The sequence below is a fragment of the Mus pahari genome, chromosome 16 (assembly GCF_900095145.1).
Source record: "Mus pahari chromosome 16, PAHARI_EIJ_v1.1, whole genome shotgun sequence".
NCBI classification, from domain to species: Eukaryota; Metazoa; Chordata; class Mammalia; order Rodentia; family Muridae; genus Mus; species Mus pahari.
The window spans coordinates 22,170,212-22,193,649 of record NC_034605.1 but is presented as its reverse complement, the minus strand read 5'-3'; the positions used below and the strand labels follow the sequence as shown (position 1 = coordinate 22,193,649).

At 41.1% G+C, this 23,438-nt stretch overlaps 1 protein-coding gene across 1 annotated transcript in view; it reads right to left on the bottom strand.

Moving 5' to 3' along the window:
* Vps41 (VPS41 subunit of HOPS complex) overlaps positions 1–23,438 on the bottom strand; it is a 159,081-nt gene that overhangs the window by 73,128 nt on the left and 62,515 nt on the right. Inside the window, exons 5-7 of the mRNA XM_021215183.2 lie at positions 20,485–20,559; positions 11,364–11,426; positions 8,561–8,626 (exon numbers count right to left, since the gene is read on the bottom strand). Coding sequence (XP_021070842.1) covers positions 8,561–8,626; positions 11,364–11,426; positions 20,485–20,559 — 204 coding nt within the window. The remainder of the gene's footprint in view (positions 1–8,560; positions 8,627–11,363; positions 11,427–20,484; positions 20,560–23,438) is intronic.

Here is a 23,438-nt window from a genome sequence, read left to right as displayed (position 1 = left end):
TCAGACATACCACAATCAATGATTTGGTGTATAGCCCTTCTTGAATATACCTACAGACATAATTATATTTCTAAAACAATGCCGTGGGACTCTTCACACACTTTAAGAAAGTACATCAATAAAAACAATCTATCAGATGTTATCACACCACTTAAACCCATTGACAAAGGGAAAGATTGATCTGTTAAGAGCTTGGCTTGTCACTCACAGGTAAGCCTTGGTCTGCTGATAAACAAACAACTTCACAGAGCACCAGCAGTGTAGAAGGCCACTGGGTGAGCGTGAAGGATCTTGGTAAAAACAAGACTACTCCATAAGCATGTCTGTATGAACACTTTCCAAAAAATAATTACAGACCTCATCCTATCTAAGATGAAAGGCCCTGATCCTGCTTCTTTACTATTGCACTTAGCCTTGGCGTAGCCTCTATCCTTTTAGATAAGGCTTATTTAGATACTCAAGAACACGATTACTCTGGCCTTTTTACAGCCTAGATTCTAAAACAAACAATTGCCTCCTGCAAATCACATTCTGAAATTGGCTCCATCTTCAAAGATTATCTTTTGACATCCTCTTCCTAAAACCTATGGCAGTTCTCTTAGTGATCTAGAGATAAAGGGCACATAGCCATCTAGGTATGTAGTGTGTTTCAATCTTTAATGTTAAAAATATCCAAGAGAAATATTGTTTGGAAGCTTGAAAACAAAGAAAAGAACACTATCAGATTTCTCCATAAACATCCTTACATATATACATATAAATAAAAATACCTGTATTCAAGTTTCTTTCTAAAATGATTCAGAATATTTATTTTCTCACCAGATCATCATTCTGGTTAATTAAGAATCTTACTAATGTCATTCGACTACTACTGCCTGACCCACACTCTTTTGAAAACCACCACCCACTGTCACAACGTAGTAGTGTACATGCAATGATACTAATAACACTATCTGGGACCCTCCACAAAGGAATATGCTCAGAAAACAGATTTGAGCTAAGTAGTCCTTGAAATGAGCACTTCGGTTTGTCTGAGTGATATTACCTAACAACGGTTGTTCCTGTAATCCCTTATTTTATGCAGCCCTACTTGGAAAGAAAAGGAAAGAGGGAATATTAATAACAGTCCCTCTGTATTAAGCCCCACAGGAAAATATGACGAGCATCAAGCCACCAGTTTTACTATTCAAATATGCAATGAGAGACACAGTAAATAGGAAGCAAAAGAGGCTTGACTGCTCCAGGAAGAGAAGGATTCAAGGAAGCGCTATGGTCAATATACACATGTGACACACAGAAAGGGCTGCACAGTGCTTGCCTTATCATCATGAAGATCTGAGTTTGATCCCCAGAACCCATGTAAAGGAAGGCAAGCAAATGCTTTCAGTACCACCACTGGGGAGTCACGGGAAGGCTGACTGCTTGAGGCTCAATGACTGGTTATCTTAGTCTACACAGATTAAATTAACTAATGTTAGTAATAGTTAACTAGTTTGTTAACTAATTAGTATTTCATAGTTCAGGTCACTGAGAGACCATCTTTAAAAAAAATACAGGAGATAGAGAGAGAGAGGAAGAGAGGGAGAGAGGAGAGGAGAGAGGACAGAGGGAGAGAGGGAGAGAGGGAGGGAGAGAGGGAGAGAGGAGAGAAGGAGAGAGGAGAGAGGGAGAGAGGGAGAGAAGGAGAGAGGAGAGAGGGAGAGAGAGAGGAGAGTCAGAGAGAGGAGGGAGGAGGGAGAGAGGCAAGAGAGAGAGAGAGAGAGAGAGAGAGAGAGAGAGAGTGAGAGAGAGGCGGACTACAGCTGAGGAATAGCACCTGAGGTTGTCCTCTGGTCTCCACATGCATGATCAGACATAATTACATGCATACACATATACATGTGAACATGAACCACCAAAAAGAAAAAATACATATGGATTTTTTCTTTTTTTTTCTTCGAAACAGGGTTTCTCTGTGTAGCCCTGGCTGTCCTAGAGCCCACTCTGTAGACCAGGCTGGCCTCGAACTCAGAAATCCTGCCTCTGCCTCGCAAGTGCTGGGATTAAAGGCATGCACCACCACTGCCTGCCTCATATGGAAAATTTTTTTAAAAAAATTAAATTTATTTAAAAAATTGAACTTCTTGCAGAAAAGCTTTAATGGGCATTCGATTGCTTGTGTAAACAGGATCAAAACAGCAAATGAAGTTAGCATGATCCTTCCCACATTCCCACACAGTGTAGACACCATCCGAGGACTGGGAATCCTACAGAGAAACAGTAGAAAAGCAACTGACACTTGGCATAGATGAATAAGAAGATGTCAATGTCGTGACGGAAATGATTTCTAGTTTGAGGAACTGATTCTATTTTTAGCCTCAACCAGTATAGAATATACAAAAAACTCTACCCAAACACGTTGCCACAGTTAATTTGCAAATTGGTTTTATATGACTGAGAAACATGTTTCGTGGAGGTTCCATTTGTGTCTTACTTCGTGTTAGTTTGTGTTTTTACAGTGTTGGTGTGCTGACAGCACTAAATTCTAGGAACAGAAATACAACTTAGAACAGAGTATCCCAAAGCAGGGAGGGGCGTGGGACACTTTTAGCAGTTCAGCATCCATAACCTTGGTGATATCCTGATGTGACCAGGAAATCCTCAACATATGTTCTTAATTCTTCAAAAAGGCTCCAATGAAGAGTATAATGGTAAACTGTGTGACACGGCACGCCTGGAGAAGGTGGCCTGGACCACCCCAGGACAGTGCTCACAGCTATCCAGGACAGCTGAGCCTTGCACTGTACACAACAGTGTACCTAGCAGTGTCATATTCCTGGAGCCCTACTGGAAGGCTCCAGGCAGGACAGGATGCAACCACAGCCCCCAGACAAAGAAACAAGCAAACAAAACCCAACAAAAGAAAAGCCTCCCAAGCCTCCCACCAAGAACAGGGAAGTGGCTGTCCTCTTCTCATTCACAAGGTCCTTTCCCTGTCTGCTGACTGACATTTTCCAGCATATAAAGCAACCTGCCTCTGCACCCAGGTCCCTTCGCTTTACCAACAATGTCAAGCAGCTGACTACCTCACATTTAACAGTGAACCCCGCTACAAACAGAGTCACAGTGAACTAGTACTTTGTGAAAGGAGTAGAATCAGCTATCAGTGAAGGGTATTCCAGAGTTCAAGGTAAAGGCTGTGTAAAGCTAAGCTTATCTTGCTGACAAAGAAAGCCATACATTAAAAGCAAAACAAAATGAAACAAAACAAAGCAAAACAAAACAAAACAAAGCATCCACACAGGACACTGCAGCTTTTCATCTAAAGCCCAAACTCCGTGGCTATGCTCATTTATCAGACTTCCTCCTTGTGGAAAATTCCACTGGTTCCTGTGTTAGAGCCCCCTCTGACAACACTTTTGGAAGATGGGCTTCTTATTCTTCTTTTGTTTTCTTTCTTTTTTTTAACATGGAAACAAACCATAATTTTAAATATGCTTTTTATGCTTGAGTGTCAAGCAGTAGAGTCCACTGATTTAGCTATACTAAGTTTTCTACTAAGTTTTCTTGGGAATCAAAAGAAATTTTTTTTTTTTCTAAACATAAAAAGAAAAAAAAAGCACTCTGGCCTACCATTCCCAGTCCACTATGGAGAAGCTACGGTCTCCCCAAACTACGGAGCTAGAACCCTGAAAGGCAGGCTGATGAGACAGGGCTATGGTAGTCTCTGGAATTTCCTGCACACTCCTATATTTATGTGGCACAACTCTGAAATGAAAATTTTAGTTGTTTTGGGACATTTTACGAAATTAACTTTAATAGCTGTGGTTTGAGTTGAAACGGCCCCCACAGGTCCAGGGGGTGGCACTGCTAGGAGGTGTCCTCGCACCGGTATCCCTTTGCTGGAGCTCCATAACTAGGGAGTGGGCTTTGAGGTCTCAGAAGCTCAAGCCATTCTATTCCTGCTGCCTGCTGACCCAGATGTAGAACTCAAGTCCCTCCAGCACCATGTCTACCTGCATGCTGCCATGCTTCCATCATGATGATAATGGACTGAACCTCTAAACTATACACCAGCCCTAACCTTGGTCATGATATGTGTCTCTTCACAGCAACTAAGACAACTGGGGGCTTTAAACAACTGGGGGCTGGGAAGATGGCTCAGCTGTTAAGAAAATTGGCTGTTCTTCCAGAGGTCCTGAGTTCAATTCCTAATATCCACATGGTGGCTTGAAGTCTTTTAACTGCAATTATATTGGACCTGATACTCTCTTCTGGTGTGCAGACAAAATGCCCGTATATAAAATAAGTAAACAAACAAACAAAGCAATCTTTAAAACAGATTTAAACAGTATCTCGGTATTCTTATGAATAGCCCACATGTCTTAATAGCAGGCCTTTGCTTTCCTGCCTGCTTTCCTTGTTCCCAGCCTATGGGGCACTTCAACCCTGTTTATGGAAGTTGGCTCATAATGAAAAGGACTACAGAATAGATCAGTGTTCTCATGGTAAAACACCTCTGTCACACATCATACCTCCATCTGGGCAGTTCTTCTCTAGGTATTTGAAATTTCAAGTTATTTCTGATTCTAACCTTTCAGTTACACAGTATTTGCCTTTTTTCTTTTCTTCTACATCATCTGCTTTCTACTCTATTCAGTAGGCTCTTGGTGCCTATGACATATGATTATTATAAGGTTATCAATAATTACTAAATGCTAGACTCTTCAGATTGTTGTGTGAATTTATGGAGCTAGTTTAACACTCCAGTTAAAGCAATAAGAATTGCCTTTGGACCAATGCAGTCTTTGCTTTCCTCATTTTTCAATGTTTATAAACTTTTGTAACTCAATTAATAACTCTTAAAAGTTGGCCAACATATACCAGAAGAAATTAGCTGCTCACAATAGTCACTATTTCAGAGGCCTGCTGCTGCCATGTGGTACAGGCAGGCAGAAGACACCAGAGGTCCATCAATGCATGGCCAGCCCACAGCAGAGCCACTATGATGTGCATATATGGGGTAGAGAAATGGGAGAGCAAGAGAAGCAGAATGGTTTGTGCATCATAAAGAGAGGAGAAATGGAAATACGAGGGTAGAAAGGAACAGCCTCCTATAAGCAGCCTGCCCTGCCACCTGAGGCAATGGTGAAGCCCTGGCCCATATCTGAGACATATCTGGGTCTGTGGCTATGCAGCAGCAGGGATCTATGTCAATGTCTGTGGCTCATATTACCACCAAAGGTCATGGGGACATCCCTGGTGTAGCCTGCTGCCTGAGACCATGTTGATGCTCAAGGGCTCTGTAGAGCTGCCCCCCCCCCCTTACTGGCATGGCACTCTGGAAAGCTGGCCCCACCCCTTACTAGCATGGCACTCTGGAAAGCTTGCCCAACTCCTTGCAGGCTACTGCACAGGGTAGCACAGAATAGCTGGTCCTGGTGGCAGGGAGTGCCAATGAGCTGCCCCAAGTGCAGAGAGCTACGCTGGCCTTGTGTGGTGACATGAGGGAGGAAGAATGGGAAAGCTGACCCATGCCAGCTGTTGAAAAGGCATTGTGAAGAAATACAAAGCAAGACAGGTAGATAGATACATAGGAATGTGTCAGAAGGAAAGTTATATGAAGGGGGCTGAAAAGACTTAGGAGTTAAAAGCGCAAACTGCGCTTTCAGAGGATGAGTTTGGTTTAAGGCACCCATATCACGTAGCTCCAGTTCCAGGGTATCTATCAAGACATCTGACCTCTATGGGCACTTGCCTTTACCTAGACACAAGCACATGTATGTCTAAAAAAAGTAATTTCCCACCCCAACTTCCTCACCCCTAGCCACCTACGGCAGAAGAATTGGTCCTGCCCTCACTGTTGTAGGACTCAGGACATTGTGCTCTCTACCCTGCCTGGTCAGTACAATAGAGCTGGCCCTAGTGTAGAGAGCATTGGGAAGCCAGACCCAAGGGCATAAGCTTTGGAGTGCTGGCTTTGCCCCTTGCTGGCCTGCAGTGTTTGGGTGAGCTAGCCAGAGCAGTGCTGCAGAGTTCTCACTGGTAAGGTGTGGGTATGGGAGACGGGCAGGCTGACTAGCTCAGTTATCACCCAGGCCCAGATCCATCCAGGCTTTGAGTTCATCCATCCCAATATGGAGCACATGAAGGGACCGGTCCTGCAGATCCATATCTGCTGGATCTCCCTGATGCAGGGAGTCCTGGTGAGGATCCAGTATAGATAGTGTAAGAGAAGCCAGAGGCCTCAAACCAGGCCAATGACTCACTGCAATGAACATTGTACGTAAAGCTATGTGGACAAAAGGGTATACTGTTGGACACACTACAGCTTCCATGATGAGTGTGTGTGTGTGTGTGTGTGTGTGTGTGTGTGTGTGTATGTCTGTGTATGTGTTGTTGTTGTTGTTGTATATATTTTTTGCTTTATTATTTTCTTTTGAGTGGTAGGTTGTAAGGGTAGAGGACAGATACAAAAGGATGGGGAGATGAATGGGAATTGGGAATCAACAATAAATTAAAAAATAATTACTACTTAATATCAGCTATAAATGTCTTTTCTTACTTAAAGAAAAAAAAAAGGTACTGAAGAGATGGCTCAATGGTTAGGAATACTGGTTATTCTTCCAGAGGATACAAGTTTGAATCTCAACACTCACATGGTGGTTTATACAGTTTGTAACTCTTTTTTTTCCAAGGGGACAGATGCCTTCTTCTAGGTTCTGAAGGCACTAGGCAAGCATGTCAGACAAAGATAAACATGTAGGCAAAATACCTATATACATAAAATATTTTTTTAAAAGGAAGATGTATTTCTTAGCCCAGATATGAGAGTGGTGCATATAAATAACATTCAAACAAAGCACCCATACACAAAAAATATTTTTTAAAGCAAGATATAGTTAATAACCCCGACATGGTGTTACATGCCTTTAATCATAGCACTTGAGAGTTAGAGTCAGACAGCTGCTCCATGTAAGTTCAAGGCCAATTTAGTCTACATACTTAATTCTAAGAACCCTGTATCAAAAGTAAGTAAAATATAAGACTATATCGTCAATTAAATGCAACTATTTCAACAAAATACAATAATGCAAAAACCATGTAGCACAGACAATCTTTAAAAGTATACACTGTGTGCACAGAAGACAGAGATGTTCTGGAGAGTTCTACAACTACGCCAAACTAATAAATTTTGAAAATACCATTTAACTAAATATGTCATCAGTTTATAAAAACAATGTAACATTTTACTATTTATGAAGTATAAATTTACATAATATACTCAATGACTACAAGGAAACAAATCAATACTGTATAAAGGACACAAACATGTTTCATGAAGCTCCTAACATGTAGGAGAATTTATAATGGCCCCTAAAGAGAGCTCAAGAATGTTTCCAGAGCAGAACCTGCGCTGCAACACAAGCTGCTGTTGAGTACTGCCTAGACTCCCATCCAGCACCATCTCTGAGCTACTCTTTATATCCAACTATTAGTGAAAGCAACCTGTCTTAAGTAATGTTTAAAAGGGCTACAGATCATTATATCTTCATCGTCACTGAATTCTAGAAGAAAGCACAGGTCACAATCAAAGCTCAGTGATTTTATGCAAACAACATCTCCTCACCAAAATCTGTTTAATAATAATGAACTAAGAGGGGTTTTAAAGTTATTTCTCAAATTTGACAATCACAACGAAGGTAGTTAATTTGTCTAAGGCAAGGACAGTCAAATTAAGCCTATGATTCCCATTACTAACAACACAAGCATTATGAGACTACAACCAAAAGGTGATATTGGGCTACAGGACAGGAGAAGGAAGGGGAACTGCTTAGAAGAAACCAGAATTCTTGTGACCTCCACTCTGTACCAAAGAATGGGTTTCTGGGTCTGCCACATGGCCTTGAGAACGAAGAGGGATGTGCAGTTCTCTGTCCTGTCACCTCACTCCATGTCATACTAGAGCAGGCGAGCACAGGTAACTCACACCATAGACTATCTGGATGCTTTGGAAAGTGGGCCTCAAAGCCGTCAACTCATCGCTGCATCAGTACCTACATAACTCAGACTACCTCTTTCTTAATGGCTATATACAAAGTAATACTGCCATTTCTAGTATGTGATAGGGTTTGTTTTTAAAATGGTATTTTAAGACTCTGGCTAATAAAATAGAAAACAACTGAGAAACAATCACCATGATTCTTTAATTTCAGGATTTCTTATTTCTATAAACAGAAAGATGTTGAGGATGTTTCACTTCCTGTTTTGAGTAGCACTGAAATCCTACAGGGTGACATGAACATGCCACTGAAGAGCAGCAGTAACTCTCCTCTCTCTACCTCAGCCTTCAGGAGGTTTGTCCCAAGCAAGAGCAGCAATCCCTAATATAATGCCTTTTTGTTGCATTTAAATGCTGCCTCCTTTTTGTGGAAAGGCCATTCTTTTCACATGTCAGCTGTCCCCTACTTCAAAGGAGGTGGCTAACTCAGGCTGCAAGTACCCTAGCGATCAAAGTCTCAGTTTCATTACTTCATCATTTGTCACGGTCACACATTCTGGGAGAGACACACAGCATTACCTTTTTCCCGCCAGTTACAAACTGCTTACAACTGGATCTCACGAACTGTGGGTGCACAGCAATGATCTACAAAAGAAAAAGTACCCAAGCCAGGTTTAAAAGTCACAGGTGAAAATGTGTAACAGTCTCTTGTCTATTATGGGCAGCATGATCTAAAAACCGGATCTTGGCAGGATAGTGAGTTCAGGTAAGACTCTGTGACTGATGAAGATGCTCCTGTGTGATAAAGTGTCTTCTCTGAAGCAAAACCAAAGCTGCACAAGAATGAAGGCCTTTTCAGTTCTGGCTAAGTGGGGCTCGCTGAGCAGACTCCCCTCCTAAAGTCATGCAGGGACCAAGGAAGTGTGCCATGTCTCAACCATTTGTAACTAAGTACACAAGAGAACCCAACCATAAGCAGGTCTCTCCAGGGCTGCTCCACACTGCTCCTGCTGGTGGCTTTATGTCACCTACCACCATGAACATAATGTGGGTGAGGAAGGAAAAGCAGCAAAATCAAGAGCTCTAATCAGCTGAGCTCCCTTGAGGCCCAGCTCTTTGTATAGGAGCTTCTCCCTTCTTACCTCTTCATCCCCAACTATCCATGAAATCAGAAACTTCCCAAACATTCAGTTGAATATATTTTACATTTCTATAATTAACTAATATATTTCCTTCCTCCAACTGGACAGGTTAATAATTTCTCTACACTACCATTGTCAGGACAATTTAATAGACATTCTATCATTTTTGTGATACATTGTTAGTACAATGTTCTTTTCAGCTCTGCCCTAACCCATCCTAATTACCAACACAGAAACACACATTATATCCCTACGAATTCTTACAATCTCTAAGAGCCTTGCAAACTCTCTCACAACATATAATGAACATCTCTCCTTAAAACACCTCATCCCCATCCCACATAGATTTATAAAGATAAGTCAGGAACACTGGTGCCCTAGCTGCTTCTCTGAGCCTGCATCAGTTGGCTGAGCCTCCCTCCCAGTGCCTGTCTCACTCATGGGAAGTACTCAGACCCTCCCTCCCTATGCTGCCAACCTCACTGCTCAGTGCTGCTCTGCCAAGTACTATTTCCTTTGATCTTCACTCTCTACCCATTCTTCCAATAACCAAAACATAGTCTATGGACATTACATCTGCACACTGGCCTTCTTTGTATCAGCCAGGTGACATCATTATTTTGGTGACATCATTATTTTGAGCAAATGTCTTGAAAGAAGAATCTTTCCTGGTGCTAGTGACTCCATCTTCTGGGACTCAGTGGGGCTGCTGCCCTCACTAAGGCTATCAGGAAGCTCACAGATGCTGAGTTGAAACACTGGACACTGCTCTGCCTGCAGGCTGCCTTTAACAGCACCGCCATCTCTCTCTGGAAACACTCTCTTCTTGATACTCCAGTCGCCAACCTGCATTTTTCCCAGGATTCCTAAGAACTACCTCTCAGGCTAGTGGCTATTTTTATTTTCACTGCAGTCCTTCGAGAGCTACAGAATATCAACATCAATCTTCTCTTTTCACCCTGTAGCTGTGAAGTGGCCAATATTCTTAAAAATGGTTTCTTCTTAACTCACCTCAAATTACCAACTGTGTTTTAAGGGACAATCTCCACCAGGTAGGCCAACGCTTAATCCTAAACTTTCTGTAAAACCACCAGATGCAGCCCAGCTCTCAAAATTTCTGAACAACTTCCCAATGCCTTCACTCAAATTATTACCTAATACAATTGGGGAGATTTCCTACGGCAGAACACGGGATTTACTCTCTGTACCCTCATCTTTAATGTCATCCAGCCCACTGTCACTAAGGCTACGTCTACCTCTTGAAAACTGTCTCAATCCATTTCCCCATCTTGAACACTCAAGCTTGCTCCCTTTCCTAAGCTCCTTAGTGCTTTGTTCAGTACACTACATCAGCCTTCTAAATTGTCTCTCTCCCAGAGAGTCTCCTGTCTAAATCCCCTTCCTCTCTGGCAAAGTCAGCTTTCTAAAACACGTGTCAGATCTTATCTATCCTTTACTGCTGTTCAATCAATATTTGAATAAACACGTGAAGAAAACCACCTCCTTTGAGAGTACAGCAGATACTCTAGCACGACAGATATCTCTAGCTCATCTCTGTGTCCTACCCACAGACCTGCCATCTCTACTGCACAGTCACTGACCCACGAGATGGAAGCTAAGTTCCTTAGTCTAAATACCCTGCCTATGCTAGTCGGCCTTTCATTGCCTCTTTAGTCTCCATGCACATCTAAGCAAGACATTCTGCCACTTACTGGACACAGTTGGAACTTTCTGGCTTCTCCGTATCTCCCATGCTCTCCCACATGGAAGGCCAGTTCATATCTATACCTGCCTCTGTATCAAAGCTCAGTCAGATATTACTCAATCTATAAAGTTACCATTCCAAAACAAAACACACCACAACAAAAATCAGCTAATCATGATTTCTTTTACCTCAGAATTTACTGTTTATTAAGATTGGTTTTGACCCTGTCATCTTAGTCAGCATGGGAATTGTGTGTGTGTGTGTGTGTGTGTGTGTGTGTGTGTGTGTGTGTGAGAGAGAGAGAGAGAGAGAGAGAGAGAGAGAGAGAGAGAGAGAGATTTAGTCCACTCAAATAAAAACTCTCAGAGTACAGAATAAGACCAAAATCACAATCTCTGCATCTGGTCTCACTCTCGACATCCAGTGGCAGCAGCACACCAAGGACTTAAGAGACACCCGTGTGACAGAATGAGCAGTGTCATCCTCATCTAGAGGAGAAAACTCTTTCATGAGGGAAAGCTTGCTAAATACTTACTTTAATGGGACAGTCGAAAGTCTCGTGAAATTCTTCTCCAGAATACAGTCCAAAGACCTGTAGCTGAGAAGTAAACAGAGAATATCAGTTCATCGTGACCATGACAGAGAGGGCTGAGTCAGCAAAGAAAAGGAAAGAAAGCAAAAGAACTGTGAGCCATTCCAAGGAGCCTTAAGTTCCCAGGAGCCCTGTGAAGTACCCAGTGCAAACTATCCCATCAGCGTAGAGCTCTGTGTCAATGAAGCCTTTACAAGCATCTTAAAGAATTAGGCACATAGGCAGGGGATATGGAGAAGATGAAAGGAGGAATGTGGAAAATAGTGTAATTACATTTTAATATTTAAAATGAAAATAAAAAGGCTTTGTTCCCTTTACTTCCTGCAGATTTATTAAGCAGATACTAACTTTCAGAAACAAAATGTGGGCAAGTTGCTAACATTCTTTTATGAACTTCTCATAGGCTAACAGAACTGTTTTCCTCCCTTATACAGAAAGGAACTACCCTGAGTCAGACATATAAGCTTTACAGACACACACACATGCACACACACATACAAACACGAACACACATATATACACATGCATTCACATACATGAATGTACACACACATACACATTGATGTGGCCAGAGAATAACCTAAATGGGACCCATTCCAGTCTTACACTGAATCTATTCTGTGGTAAATGAAAGATTACAATTGCCCCTTATCAGTGTTTACTTTCAAGCTATCTTAAGCCATTTTATTCAGTTATATTTCCCCAGCTTTTCAATCAGTCACAGCAGAAACACAACAAAAATGTAATTAGGTCTAATGTGTAGAACATAAAAAAATACGAAGGATATTCTTAGCTTGTCACAATTTGTGACATAAACCTGACTCTTCAACTCTCACCCAGATGAAGGAGAATTTAAGCTGTCAGTGTGATTCTCTTACACAGAGGCAGGACCAGGATTAAGTGCAGCCTAGGAAAAAGCCAAGAAAGACTGAAAAAGCAAGAAAAGAGAGGGGGGGAGGGAAGGAGAAGAGAGAGAGAGAGAGAGAGAGAGAGAGAGAGAGAGAGAGAGAGAGAGAAAGAAACAGAGGCTGGAAGGAGAGAGAGGGAGCAAAGGAGGAAGGAAAGAAGGAAAACAAAAAGAAACAAAGTCCAAGGAGCTCTCGCAGTGAACGATATCCAGCATCCCACCCAAGGAGCTCCTCTACTGTACCTCTCAACGAACGATATCCTAAATCCTACCACCGCCTATCACAAGCCACCCTGCCATTTAAGTCTCACACAAATGGAAGCACATGCTAGGCCACTGCTGCCCTTCTCAGCAGTGTCCCTGGGAGCCTTTTATAGGCTGCATCAGTTGGCTCTCTGTTGCTGCTGTAAAGTTGGCAATGTGTGACTGTGTCACAATTCATGTTCTCCTTCCACTGACAACCAGTTGCTTTGGCACCAGATCAGAACTTTGATGACCAGTGCTTCTGCAGACATCTTTTCCTAATCCCCTGATTAACTTACACACATGTGTGAGGCCTATATAACAAGGGGTGGGAATATTAACTCACAGGCTAGAATTATGTTCATACTAATGGACAAAAATATTTAATAGATTTGTTTCATTTAGTTAAGATTTTTAAAAAATGTTTATATGAGTGTTTTGGCTGAATGCATGTACATGCATCACATGGCTGCTTGATGCTGGAAAAAGTCAGAAGACAGGTCATCAGGTCAGCTGGGAGCTGGAGTTACAGATGGCTGGGAGGCAGAAATGTGGGCACTAGGCAGTGAACCCAATCCTCTGCAAGAGCGATAATTCTTAACCACTAAGCCAACTCTCTAGCCCCAACAGAACGGTTCTAGTTAATTCCTAGTCTTACCAGGAGAGCATGGGAAGTGTAAGAGTTATCACAGAAACAACTGGAGGTGGTGTTAGGACCCTTACTGACTACTCCAGCACTTGCGATGGGCTTGCTCTCTTTCTGGTCTCTAATAGAACTTTTTTACTTATGTAGAAATTTACCCTGAGGTCATGTGCATATGCTCATGGTCTGGAAGTTTGTATCCTTCAGATTTCCCTGTTGAAATCCAATGTCCAAAGTAATGGTATTATGGGAGACAGCCTTCTGCAGGATGTTCCCTCAAGAATGGTACACTAGTACCATTATACAGGGAATAAAAGAAGCTAAATAGGTACATTTGTCTTCCTGCTTTCAGACACTAAGGAGACAAATGCATCCTTCAAACCAGTGAGGACTGTGGCAGTGTCCTCTGGGAGCAGGGAGGACATTCCTCCCCAAACACTGAACCCAGAATCTTCATATGCTCAGAGTTGTCAGAAATAATGTTTCATTGTTAAAAACTGCCCAGTCTAATAGCATTTTTGTTACATCAACGCAGACTAATGAGACTTCTGTGTAATATTTTAAATAACAAACTCATTTTTGTACTTAAAAAAAAAAACTATGTGAACTCAATGTTCTTCTTGCTTTAATGTTCATAAGTTGTGAATGAATGATTCATTCACCCAAGCTTTAAGCAGAGAATTCTCTCAATACACAAATTCACCCATTAGAAAAATAAAACCTTTCAGCCAGGTATGGTGAACACACTTATGCTTATAATCCAACAAGCAGATGAAATAGAATTGTTAATTTGAGTCCAGTCTGTGACGACATCCACAGACCTTGACTCAAATAAGCAAATCTTTGCTGTTCTTTCTGCTAACTGTCTGAGAACTATTTGAGCATGACATAATGTGGAATTCTTTCAAAATGGACCCCAGGCATGGCAAGCACATGCCACAGTTACTGTGGCTCTCACTGCTGGGAGGGTATGAAATCTCTTCCTTTTTATAAATTCCTGAAACTGATGTTTCTGAATCAGAACAGTCAAGCACTGCACTCAGCAAACACTGCACTCAGTCAGGCCTTTACTGGACGATGGGAAGATTGATGGAGATGAGCAAGTTTCCACACAGTAAAGCAGGCCCTGTATCACTGACTGGTAATGGAGGAAATCAGCACAGGCCCTTAGTGATGTGCTCAGTGTTAATGCCTGCTCAACTAACTAGCTCCCAGCTCCATCTACTTTCTTCCCAGCACAAACCTTTACAACACAGTCTGGGGTCAGACACTACTACAACTCATTAACAACTCTAACCCTGTATCAGGCCTCACCTCTAATGATAAGCAGTTAGATCCCTGAGGATTAACAGTCAGCTCGCCTTAGACAAACTACATCTCTTTCTGGTGGGTTGAAGTGATATCTGTAATGGTCACCACAGATAATGCCCAATGTGGGTTGAAGATCTTGCTCTATCCTGCTGCTAAGGATGTTAGAGTCCACACCAATGTGCTTGTTCAAGACAGGATTCTGCTGATAACCTAAAGATCTGCCTATGATCATTAAAATCAAGCGACGTGACCAGAATCCAAGTGTACCAAAGCTCCTGTAGGATGACATCACGCAAGACAATAGAAAATCTGCAAATAAGGCAAGTATGTTTTCACATGAATGCCCAAAAGAGCAAAATAGTATAACAACATTGGAAAGCTGGTTGTCGAACTGTGGAGGACAAAGTCTGTGCCTGAATTAAGAGAGCTTTCATGGGAGGAGAAATAAAGGAAACAGGGTATTCATAAGAATAGAGATAAGTACCATTTAGAAGTTGGGTGAGTCATGGATGATCTCCTGAAGACCAGCACTGTATGCTTACGGAAGCCTACTTACTGACTGAAGCCCAGAAGTGACAAACACAAGGGGACAAAACCAAACAAGCTCCTAGGAAACAGGCACTGGTTTTCAGGGCTGTCCCAACAAGCCTCAGAAGTAAAGTGCCTTCTTATGTTAAGAACCCTGAAAGAGACACCACTGAGGGAGGGGCAAGCTGAGGCCTCAGGTAAAGCTGGCCACACACCTGTAATGCTAGTACTTGGAAGGCTGAGGCAGGAGAATCTCAAGTTCCAGGCCAGCTTGTGCTACAAATGAGACCCTTTCTTAAAAACAAGATGATACCACCCCCACCCAGGGTGCATGATCATTAACAGTAAGCTTAGCTGAGCACACAGAAAGACAGGGGAAATCCCATGCCCTCATAAGTGACATCTCAACGGTGTCAATGACAGTACTACAGTCTTCTGGAAAACTATGGACAATGCTTCACTTCAGTGATATCATGTCCTAAGCTGTGCACTCACAAGTTACACTACTGAATTTAACACAGCAGTTCCACTTCTCTTCTCCATATTCTTTACTTATCTGGTTACTGGTCACTGAAGATTATACTAATCTATAAAGGGAATCCAGTCAATGATAGCCTAGAGTATTGACTTCTATAAAGATCAAGGCTGAGATGAAGATCATAAAATTAAAGGTCACCACAGAGAGTGTTCTTTGAAAATGATATTCGCCATAGCAGTTCTAACAACCTGCCACAAAAACTTCTAGTGTATGTGTGTTGAGGTTGGGGGTGGGGGTGAGAGAGGGAGGCAAAGAAACAAAGAGTAAGACACAGAGAGAAAAATGAGAATGAATATGAATGGATGATTAATAAATAAGAATTTCCAACAAGTGGCTTACAGCCATTCTCCTGAAAAGTCTTGCAAGTTTCCATGAACTAAACACCCAGAGACCCACATGAGTTTCACAGAGATACAGACATGCCTTATCTACCCTTATGAATGAGATGAGAAGGCATGGGATTAACTTTAGCATGGAATTCTACCAATTTGTCAACTCTACCACCAGGCAGTAGCCCGTCACATACCCAGAAGTTATGACTAAGGCAGCCAAAGCACTGCACCACCCTCCCAGCTTCCAGACAAAAACAGGCCAGGAGGCAGGCCAAGGGCACTCGTGTGGGCTGGCACTTCATCTGTCTTGGGGAGGAAAGGGAGAGATTACTGCTGTGCATCCTGATTGCCAATGCAGAACATCTGGGACTAAAAGTGGTAAAAAGAGAAGCGCATCACCAAATTCCTCAGTCAAACATCAAGTTCATCTGAGGGCCTTTCTTTGGATATAAGAAAGTGATTCTATACTACCTCCATGCTGGCTTGATACAGTCAACTTGACATGAACAGGAGTCACCTAGAAAGAGAAACCTCAAGTGAGGAGCTGCCTCCATCATTCTAACTTTCTTAGAAATTATCAGTGGCCCGTGGGCATGTCGGTAGGGAATTCAGGGGACTGATTATTAATGTGAGATGGTCTATAGCACATTGTAGACAGTGTTGGCCCTGGCTAGGTGGACCTGGGATGTACAAGTAAACAAGCTGAGAAAGCCATGAGGAACAAGCTGGGAAGCAAGCCAGTAAGCAGGGTTCTCCATGGTCTCTCCTTCAATTCTTACCTCAAGGTTCCTGACCTGAGTTCCCTCAATGATGGACTCGGACACAGCCAAACAAATGCTTTTCTGTCCAAGTTAGTTTTGGTCACAGTTTATCACAGAAACAGAAAGTAATTACTACAACTTCAAAAATGTTAAGGCAGGTTCTTCAAGGGTTTGCCACCAGGTTCTGAATATTTGCTAACATGTTTCTAGCTAGGATAAATTAAAACAAAAACAAAACAAACAAAAAACCAGAAATATACTTGATGTCTTAAAATTTGTAGAACACCGTTCCAAAGACTCAAAGGGAGAAAAACAAAACAAAACAAAACAAAAAAACAAAAACGCATTTAAACATGTCTTAATAGCACAGGAACCAAAGGAAACCCAAAGGTTATTTGGAAACTTCAACAAGAGGAAACACATCTCTGAAGCTACAGCAGGGTGATGTGGAGAGTGATGGTAACTGCAATCAAAAGGACAGTTACAGCTACCACATGGGTGTTCTCTACCGGGGACTATCCCAAGTGGCTGAAGCTAATTCACTGAGTCCCCATAGTAGTCACGACTAGGTATGATTATCACAACTCACAGAGAAGACAAACTGAGGCTCAGACGGGAGAAAACAAGCTCACTTAACAACACACAAAAACACAGCAGTGTAATTCAAAACGGAATCCCTAGACCATACTGCCTGATACCCAAAGAAAAACTAAAACTGTGAAATGGCAAATGCATCCACATCTAAAGGAAAAAAATAATGCTGGAAGAAAAGCCAATTAAACAAGTAAAGAAGTTGCTTGCCCTCCTCAGAGTAACAGAAGCACAGGACCAATGTGATGGTAAAACAAGTATGCCAGGAGTGAGTCGATACATCCAATTTTTCTTAGAAGTTATTCATTTTTAAAATAGTGAACATCCATTTATCCTGCTACCTAAATGAAAGTTCAGGTAGAATAATGGAAGCGGGGAAGAGTTCGCACTACAATGGAGTAGAAAGGAAAGTCTGGAAATAAAAGATAACTAATATACGCCAGAGCCAGGATTCACGTTTCCTGTGGGCTTCCCTTTGTGCACACAATCCATCCAAGACAGAGAAGATACCAGCGAGACTAGGAAATACACCACCATTAAGGCAGCAAGTGGGGTGTGGACCAGGAACCTGGAACACAGCTACACTCTGCCTCTAAGTCAACATTGCCTCTAGCCTCATATTATTGACTTTCTTGGAAGAAATAAAAACAAATAGAACTAAAGTAATAATCAAAATTATAACCGAAGCAAACTTTCCTGAAATGAAACAATACTTTAATATGTGGATCAAAAGGAGTTAGTATGTTCCCGATGAAATTAATGACAACACATAAGAACTAGATGTAACACAGCAAACAAATTAAAAAGGTCATCTTTATTACTTCTGGTTTTATTATTACTAGACTCAAAGTTATGAAGGACAAGAGTTAGTTTTAAAGGTTTCCTAAAAAGCAAAAGTAGGCTTACAGCAGGTATGCTACAAAGTGTCAGAATAAAGCCGGCACTCTCTCTAAAATCTGGGAGGGAACCTATCAACTCAGAATTTGTTTGTATACTCTGTATGAAGACATCTTTCACAGATGAGAAAATAAACCATATCCTGAAAGTTGTCTACAAATTCATGGTGCCAAAATGAATCTACCAACAAAACCACTCTGTACACCTCCTACCTCACAAGCTGAGCACTGGGAAGTCATGAGAAAGAACTTGAGGAAACCTCAGCTGTCAGAATGATGACTTTAAAAACCAATGCAAGTATCACAGATTAGCAGTGAAATATATATAACTGTCTGAATATGAGTCTTAATAAGCCAATGAAAGCAAAAGCCATAATAGCCACTCAAAGATGGAGTTGACCTTGAAGAGGACCTTCTATTCTTGTGATAACTAATCACTTTATACAGCATTTTATACAGCCTCTCAATTTTCACAACACTGACTTCTAGTCAGGGCTGACTAACATAAATAGAGGTACTGGGAGATTTCTATACAGTTCTATTAATGCTAATAAAAGGTATGAAAAAACACTTTAAAATACATCATAGAATTATAAAAACAAGGCAGAAAGACACTTTTCTAAGCCAGGAAAGCACAGCATTTGCTAAAGGGCAATGGGAACTCTCAGGCCGCCACTCGGCGCAGCAGATGGAGGAAGTAAAAGGTTCCACGTTGACACACCACTAATAACTCTTGAACAGTCATAGGACTGGAATCCCTAACTAATGTTTCCAATTAGAAAACTGAATTCTCTTACCTCTGCAGTTAGTTTAAGGAAGCTGCTATCTGCTATAAGTACAAAAGTAATGATTGGCCTTTGAGTAAAGAAAACTAAGATTAACTTTCTTTACAAAGTTAATATGCACAAAGATGTTTGAGCATAGATGATTCTTTTCAAATTCCACACAATTATCCTCCTCTCTCTCTCTCTCTCTCTCTCTCTCTCTCTCTCTCTCTCTCTCTCTCTCTCTCTCTCTCTCTCTCTCTCTCTCTCTCTCTCTCTCTCTCTCTCTCTCACACACACACACACACACACACACACACACACGTGTTCATCTCAAAATTTTACAGGTAAAAGTAGCAGCATTCTAATTGTGTTTCAAAAGACTTTTGGAGTGAGTTGAAGCTTTTGTGTTGCTCTTGTTAACAGATTAATGGGTGTCAGCATCTATCTAACTATAGAAATGGGTATAATCCCTTTTGCACTGAGTATATTGTTTTTAATTTACTCACTTTAATGGCCCATTGGATTCAGAGAACTTAAACTGTATAAAATTAAATTAAGAAAACTCTATTCACTAAGAAATGCATAAACTTATATGATGATTTTTAATGAATTCTCTTCTTAAACAGTTATTTTAGAGAAGTGGCTTGAATACTCTGCATCAGGATTTTATCACTGCACGCCAACATTAGAAAAGACTTCCATCGACTTAAAAACAAAGAAGATATTCTTGCAAGTAGAAAATCAATCATTACAGCCACTAAATGTCACAGCATACCATCAGCAAGAAGCACTGATAGTTGTTAGCTGTACACTGCAAAAATGATGTATGTCTTTGGTTCAGGAAGTAGGTGCCAGGTTTTTAGAAAACTGTACATATATTGATTTTACATTTATTTAATGTGGCCATTGTACGACACTTTGTTCTTCTGATAAACTATGATTGCTTATCAAAAGATTCTATAATTCAAGAGTAACATTCATAACTTGTGTGTTAAAATGAAAACCACAAGCCCACAGAAATCATGCCCACAAAATCCAATTTTGTGGATTTATGGGAGAAAAGCATTAAACTACTGTCTTGAAGGAACTGCAGACTAGTCACCGAAGTCAAAGTGGCATAGCAGTAATGATTAAGGGGAACATGTCACCCTGCCACAGCTGTTAATCAGCTTAATACTAGTTAGATTATTGACATTCTTGTAATTACTTTTCCTAAGGCACATTTGGGCAAAATATATTTTATTTTAATTATGAGCAATCAAAACCAAGTCCAATACTGAAAAAGAATAATCATGGCTCTCTGCACACAGGTGTAAAGTAAGCAGAGAACATCCAATCACTTGTGAGGACAAAGCACTCACTGCCCAAGCACCCGACACATGACCACTCCCACATACCTTGCCATCCTCTGAACACAAGCACCCGCCACATGACCACTCCCACATACCTTACCATCCTCTGAACACAAGTACCCGCCACATGACCACTCCCACATACCTTACCATCCTCTGAACACAAGTACCCGCCACATGACCACTCCCACATACCTTGCCATCCTCTGAACACACTCCCATGTGTTCTCCACTGTCATCCAAGCTAATCTGGTTTATCTTCACAGGACTCTATTAAAAACAAACAAAAAATGGCATGTACCACTTTAGGAAAACATATTAATGATCAGGTGTCTTTGCTCTTTGTAAAACTGACATGACATGAATTATCAGCTTCATGAATTAAGGTATACTTTTTTGAAATGAAAATGGTAACATTTCAAAAACATAAACCAAACAGCTATGAATTCAGAGAGTCACAATGTTCACAGGCTTTCTTTCACAGACTTGCAACATAGAGAAAATGTTACTTTCCAGAATCTTCTATTTCTTTTCATCTGGTTTACTTACTTTATACCCTTTTTTTCTTTCCCAGCCAACATCTATTAAAAAAACAACAACGATAAAAAAGTAAAACTGGGAAGTCAGCATATAAATTCATTTTTGCTTGTTTTAGTTTGTTTCACCAATTTCTTTGTTCCCTAATGCCTAACCAGACCAACATTTCCTTTATAGTTTATGATTAATATTTCATTAAGTATAGTTTATATTACATTAATTTTATAATCCCTAATTTTAAATAATTTTAAATTTAAGAATATCTCAGTTTTAATACATTTTCTACAAATTACATATAATAAGTGCATTTCAAATTTCTACATAGCCTGTTATTTATTTACTAAAATATTCATACAGGGGTTTTCTAATAAAGTCAAAACTCAGTGACCACTGTCAGCATCACACAATAGCTTTTCCTGATTCCTAAGTAACTACAGCTTCCATGAGCCTTCTACAAAGCCCTATATCAGGCATCCTCACTCCCTGGGGCCTCAAGTCTCTCCAGGGTTAAGTGCTTCTTCTCTCACTGAGGCCAGAGCAGGCAATCCTCTGCCGTATATGTGTCAGGGACCTCAGACCAGCGAGTGTACGCTGCCTGATTGATGGCTCAGTGTCTGAGAGATCTCAGAGGTCTGGATTAGTTGAGACTGCTGGTCTTTCTATGGGGTCACCCTACTCAACTTCTTTCAGTCGTTCCCTAATTCAACCACATGGGTCCCCAACTTCAGTCGATTCGTTGGGTGCAAGTATCTGCATCTGTGTCAGTCAGCTGCTTGTTGGGCCTCTCAGTAGACAGCCATGCTAGGCTCCTATCTGCAAGCACACCATAGCATCAGTAATAGTGTCAGGCCTTGGAGCAACCCCTTGAGATGGATCCCAAGTTGAGCCTGTCACTGGACTGACTTTCCCTCAGTCTTTTCTCCATTTTTGTCCCTGCAGTTCATTTAGACAGGAACAATTCTGGGTCAGAGTATTTGACTGTGGGATGACAACCCCATCCCTCCACTTGATGCCCTGTCTTTCTACTGGAGGTGGATTCTACAAGTTCCCTCTCCCCACTGTTGAGCATTTCATCCAAGGTGCCCCTCCCTATGAGTTCTGAGAGTCTCTCACCTCCCAGGTCTCTAGTGCATTCTAGAGGTCCCCTCCCCTCCTAAATGGGATTAAGGCATCATGACTTGGGCCCATCAGTCTACTAAATTCTGTAGATTGTATCCTGGGTATTCTGTAGTATTTTGGCTAATATACACTTATTAGCAAGTACATACCATACCTTTTGGGTCTGAGTTGCCTCACTAAAGATAATATTTTCTAGATACCTTTGCCTGCAAAACTTATGATGTCCCCCTTTTTTATAGCTGAATAGTACTCCACTGTGTAAAGAAACAACATTTTCTGTATCATTCTTCTGTTGTGGGACATCTGGGTTGTTTCCAACTTCTGGCTATTACAAATAAAGACGCTATGAATGTAGTTGAACAAGTGCCCCTGTGAAATGGTGGGGCATCTTCTGGGTATATGCCCAAGAGTGGTATAGCTCGGTCTTCAGGTAGATCAATTTCCAATTTTCTGAGGGACCTCTAGATTGATTTCCAGAGTGGTTTTACCAGTTTGCAGTCCCACCAGCAATGGAGGAGTGTTCCTCTTTCTCCACATCCTCACCAATATCTGCTGTCACCTGAGCTTTGATCTTAGACATCCTGATTTGTGTAAGGTGGAATCTTGATTTGCCTTTACCTGATCACTAAGGACTTCGACAATAAAAGAACTTCTTGGGGAATCACCATCCCTGACCTCAAGCTGTACTACAGAGCAATAGTGATAAAAACTGCTTGGTATTATTACAGAGACAGACAGGTTGATCAGTTGAATAGAATTGAAGACTCAGAAATAAAACCACACCCTGATGAACACTTGATCTTTGACAAAGAAACCAAAATATACAAAGGAAAAAAGAAAGCATTTTCAATAAGTGGTGCTGGTCTAACTGGCAGTCTGTATGTAGAAAAATGAAAATAGATTCTTATTTGTCACCTTGCACAAAGCTCAAGACCAAGTAGATCAAGGACCTCAACATAAAACCAGATACACTGAATCTAATAGAAGAGAAAGTGGGAACTCACTGGCACAGGGAGGAAATTTCCTAAACAGAACTCCAATGGTTCATAGTATAAAATTAAAATTTGATAAATGGGACCTCATGAAACTGAAAAGCTTCTATAAGGCAAAGGACATAATCAACAGGACAAATCAGCAACCTACAGATTGGGATAAAATCTTCACTAACCCCACATCCGATAGAGTGCTAATATCCAAAGTATATAAAGACCTCAAGAAGGTCACCTCCAAAGAAGTAAATAACCCAATTAAAAAATATGGTATAGAACTAAACAGAAAATTCACAACATAGGAATCTCGAATGGTGGAGAAGCAATTAAAGAAATGTCAACATTCATTCTTAAAAAAAAAAAAAAAAAAAAAAAAAAAGAGCTTTAACCCAGAGCAAACCTCAGTCTGCTCAAGAGTACTGCATACAACTAGCAAGTGCATCCTTCCATGAACAGAGGCACAGTGCATTTTTCCATGTCTATCTCTCCACACACAGCATGTCA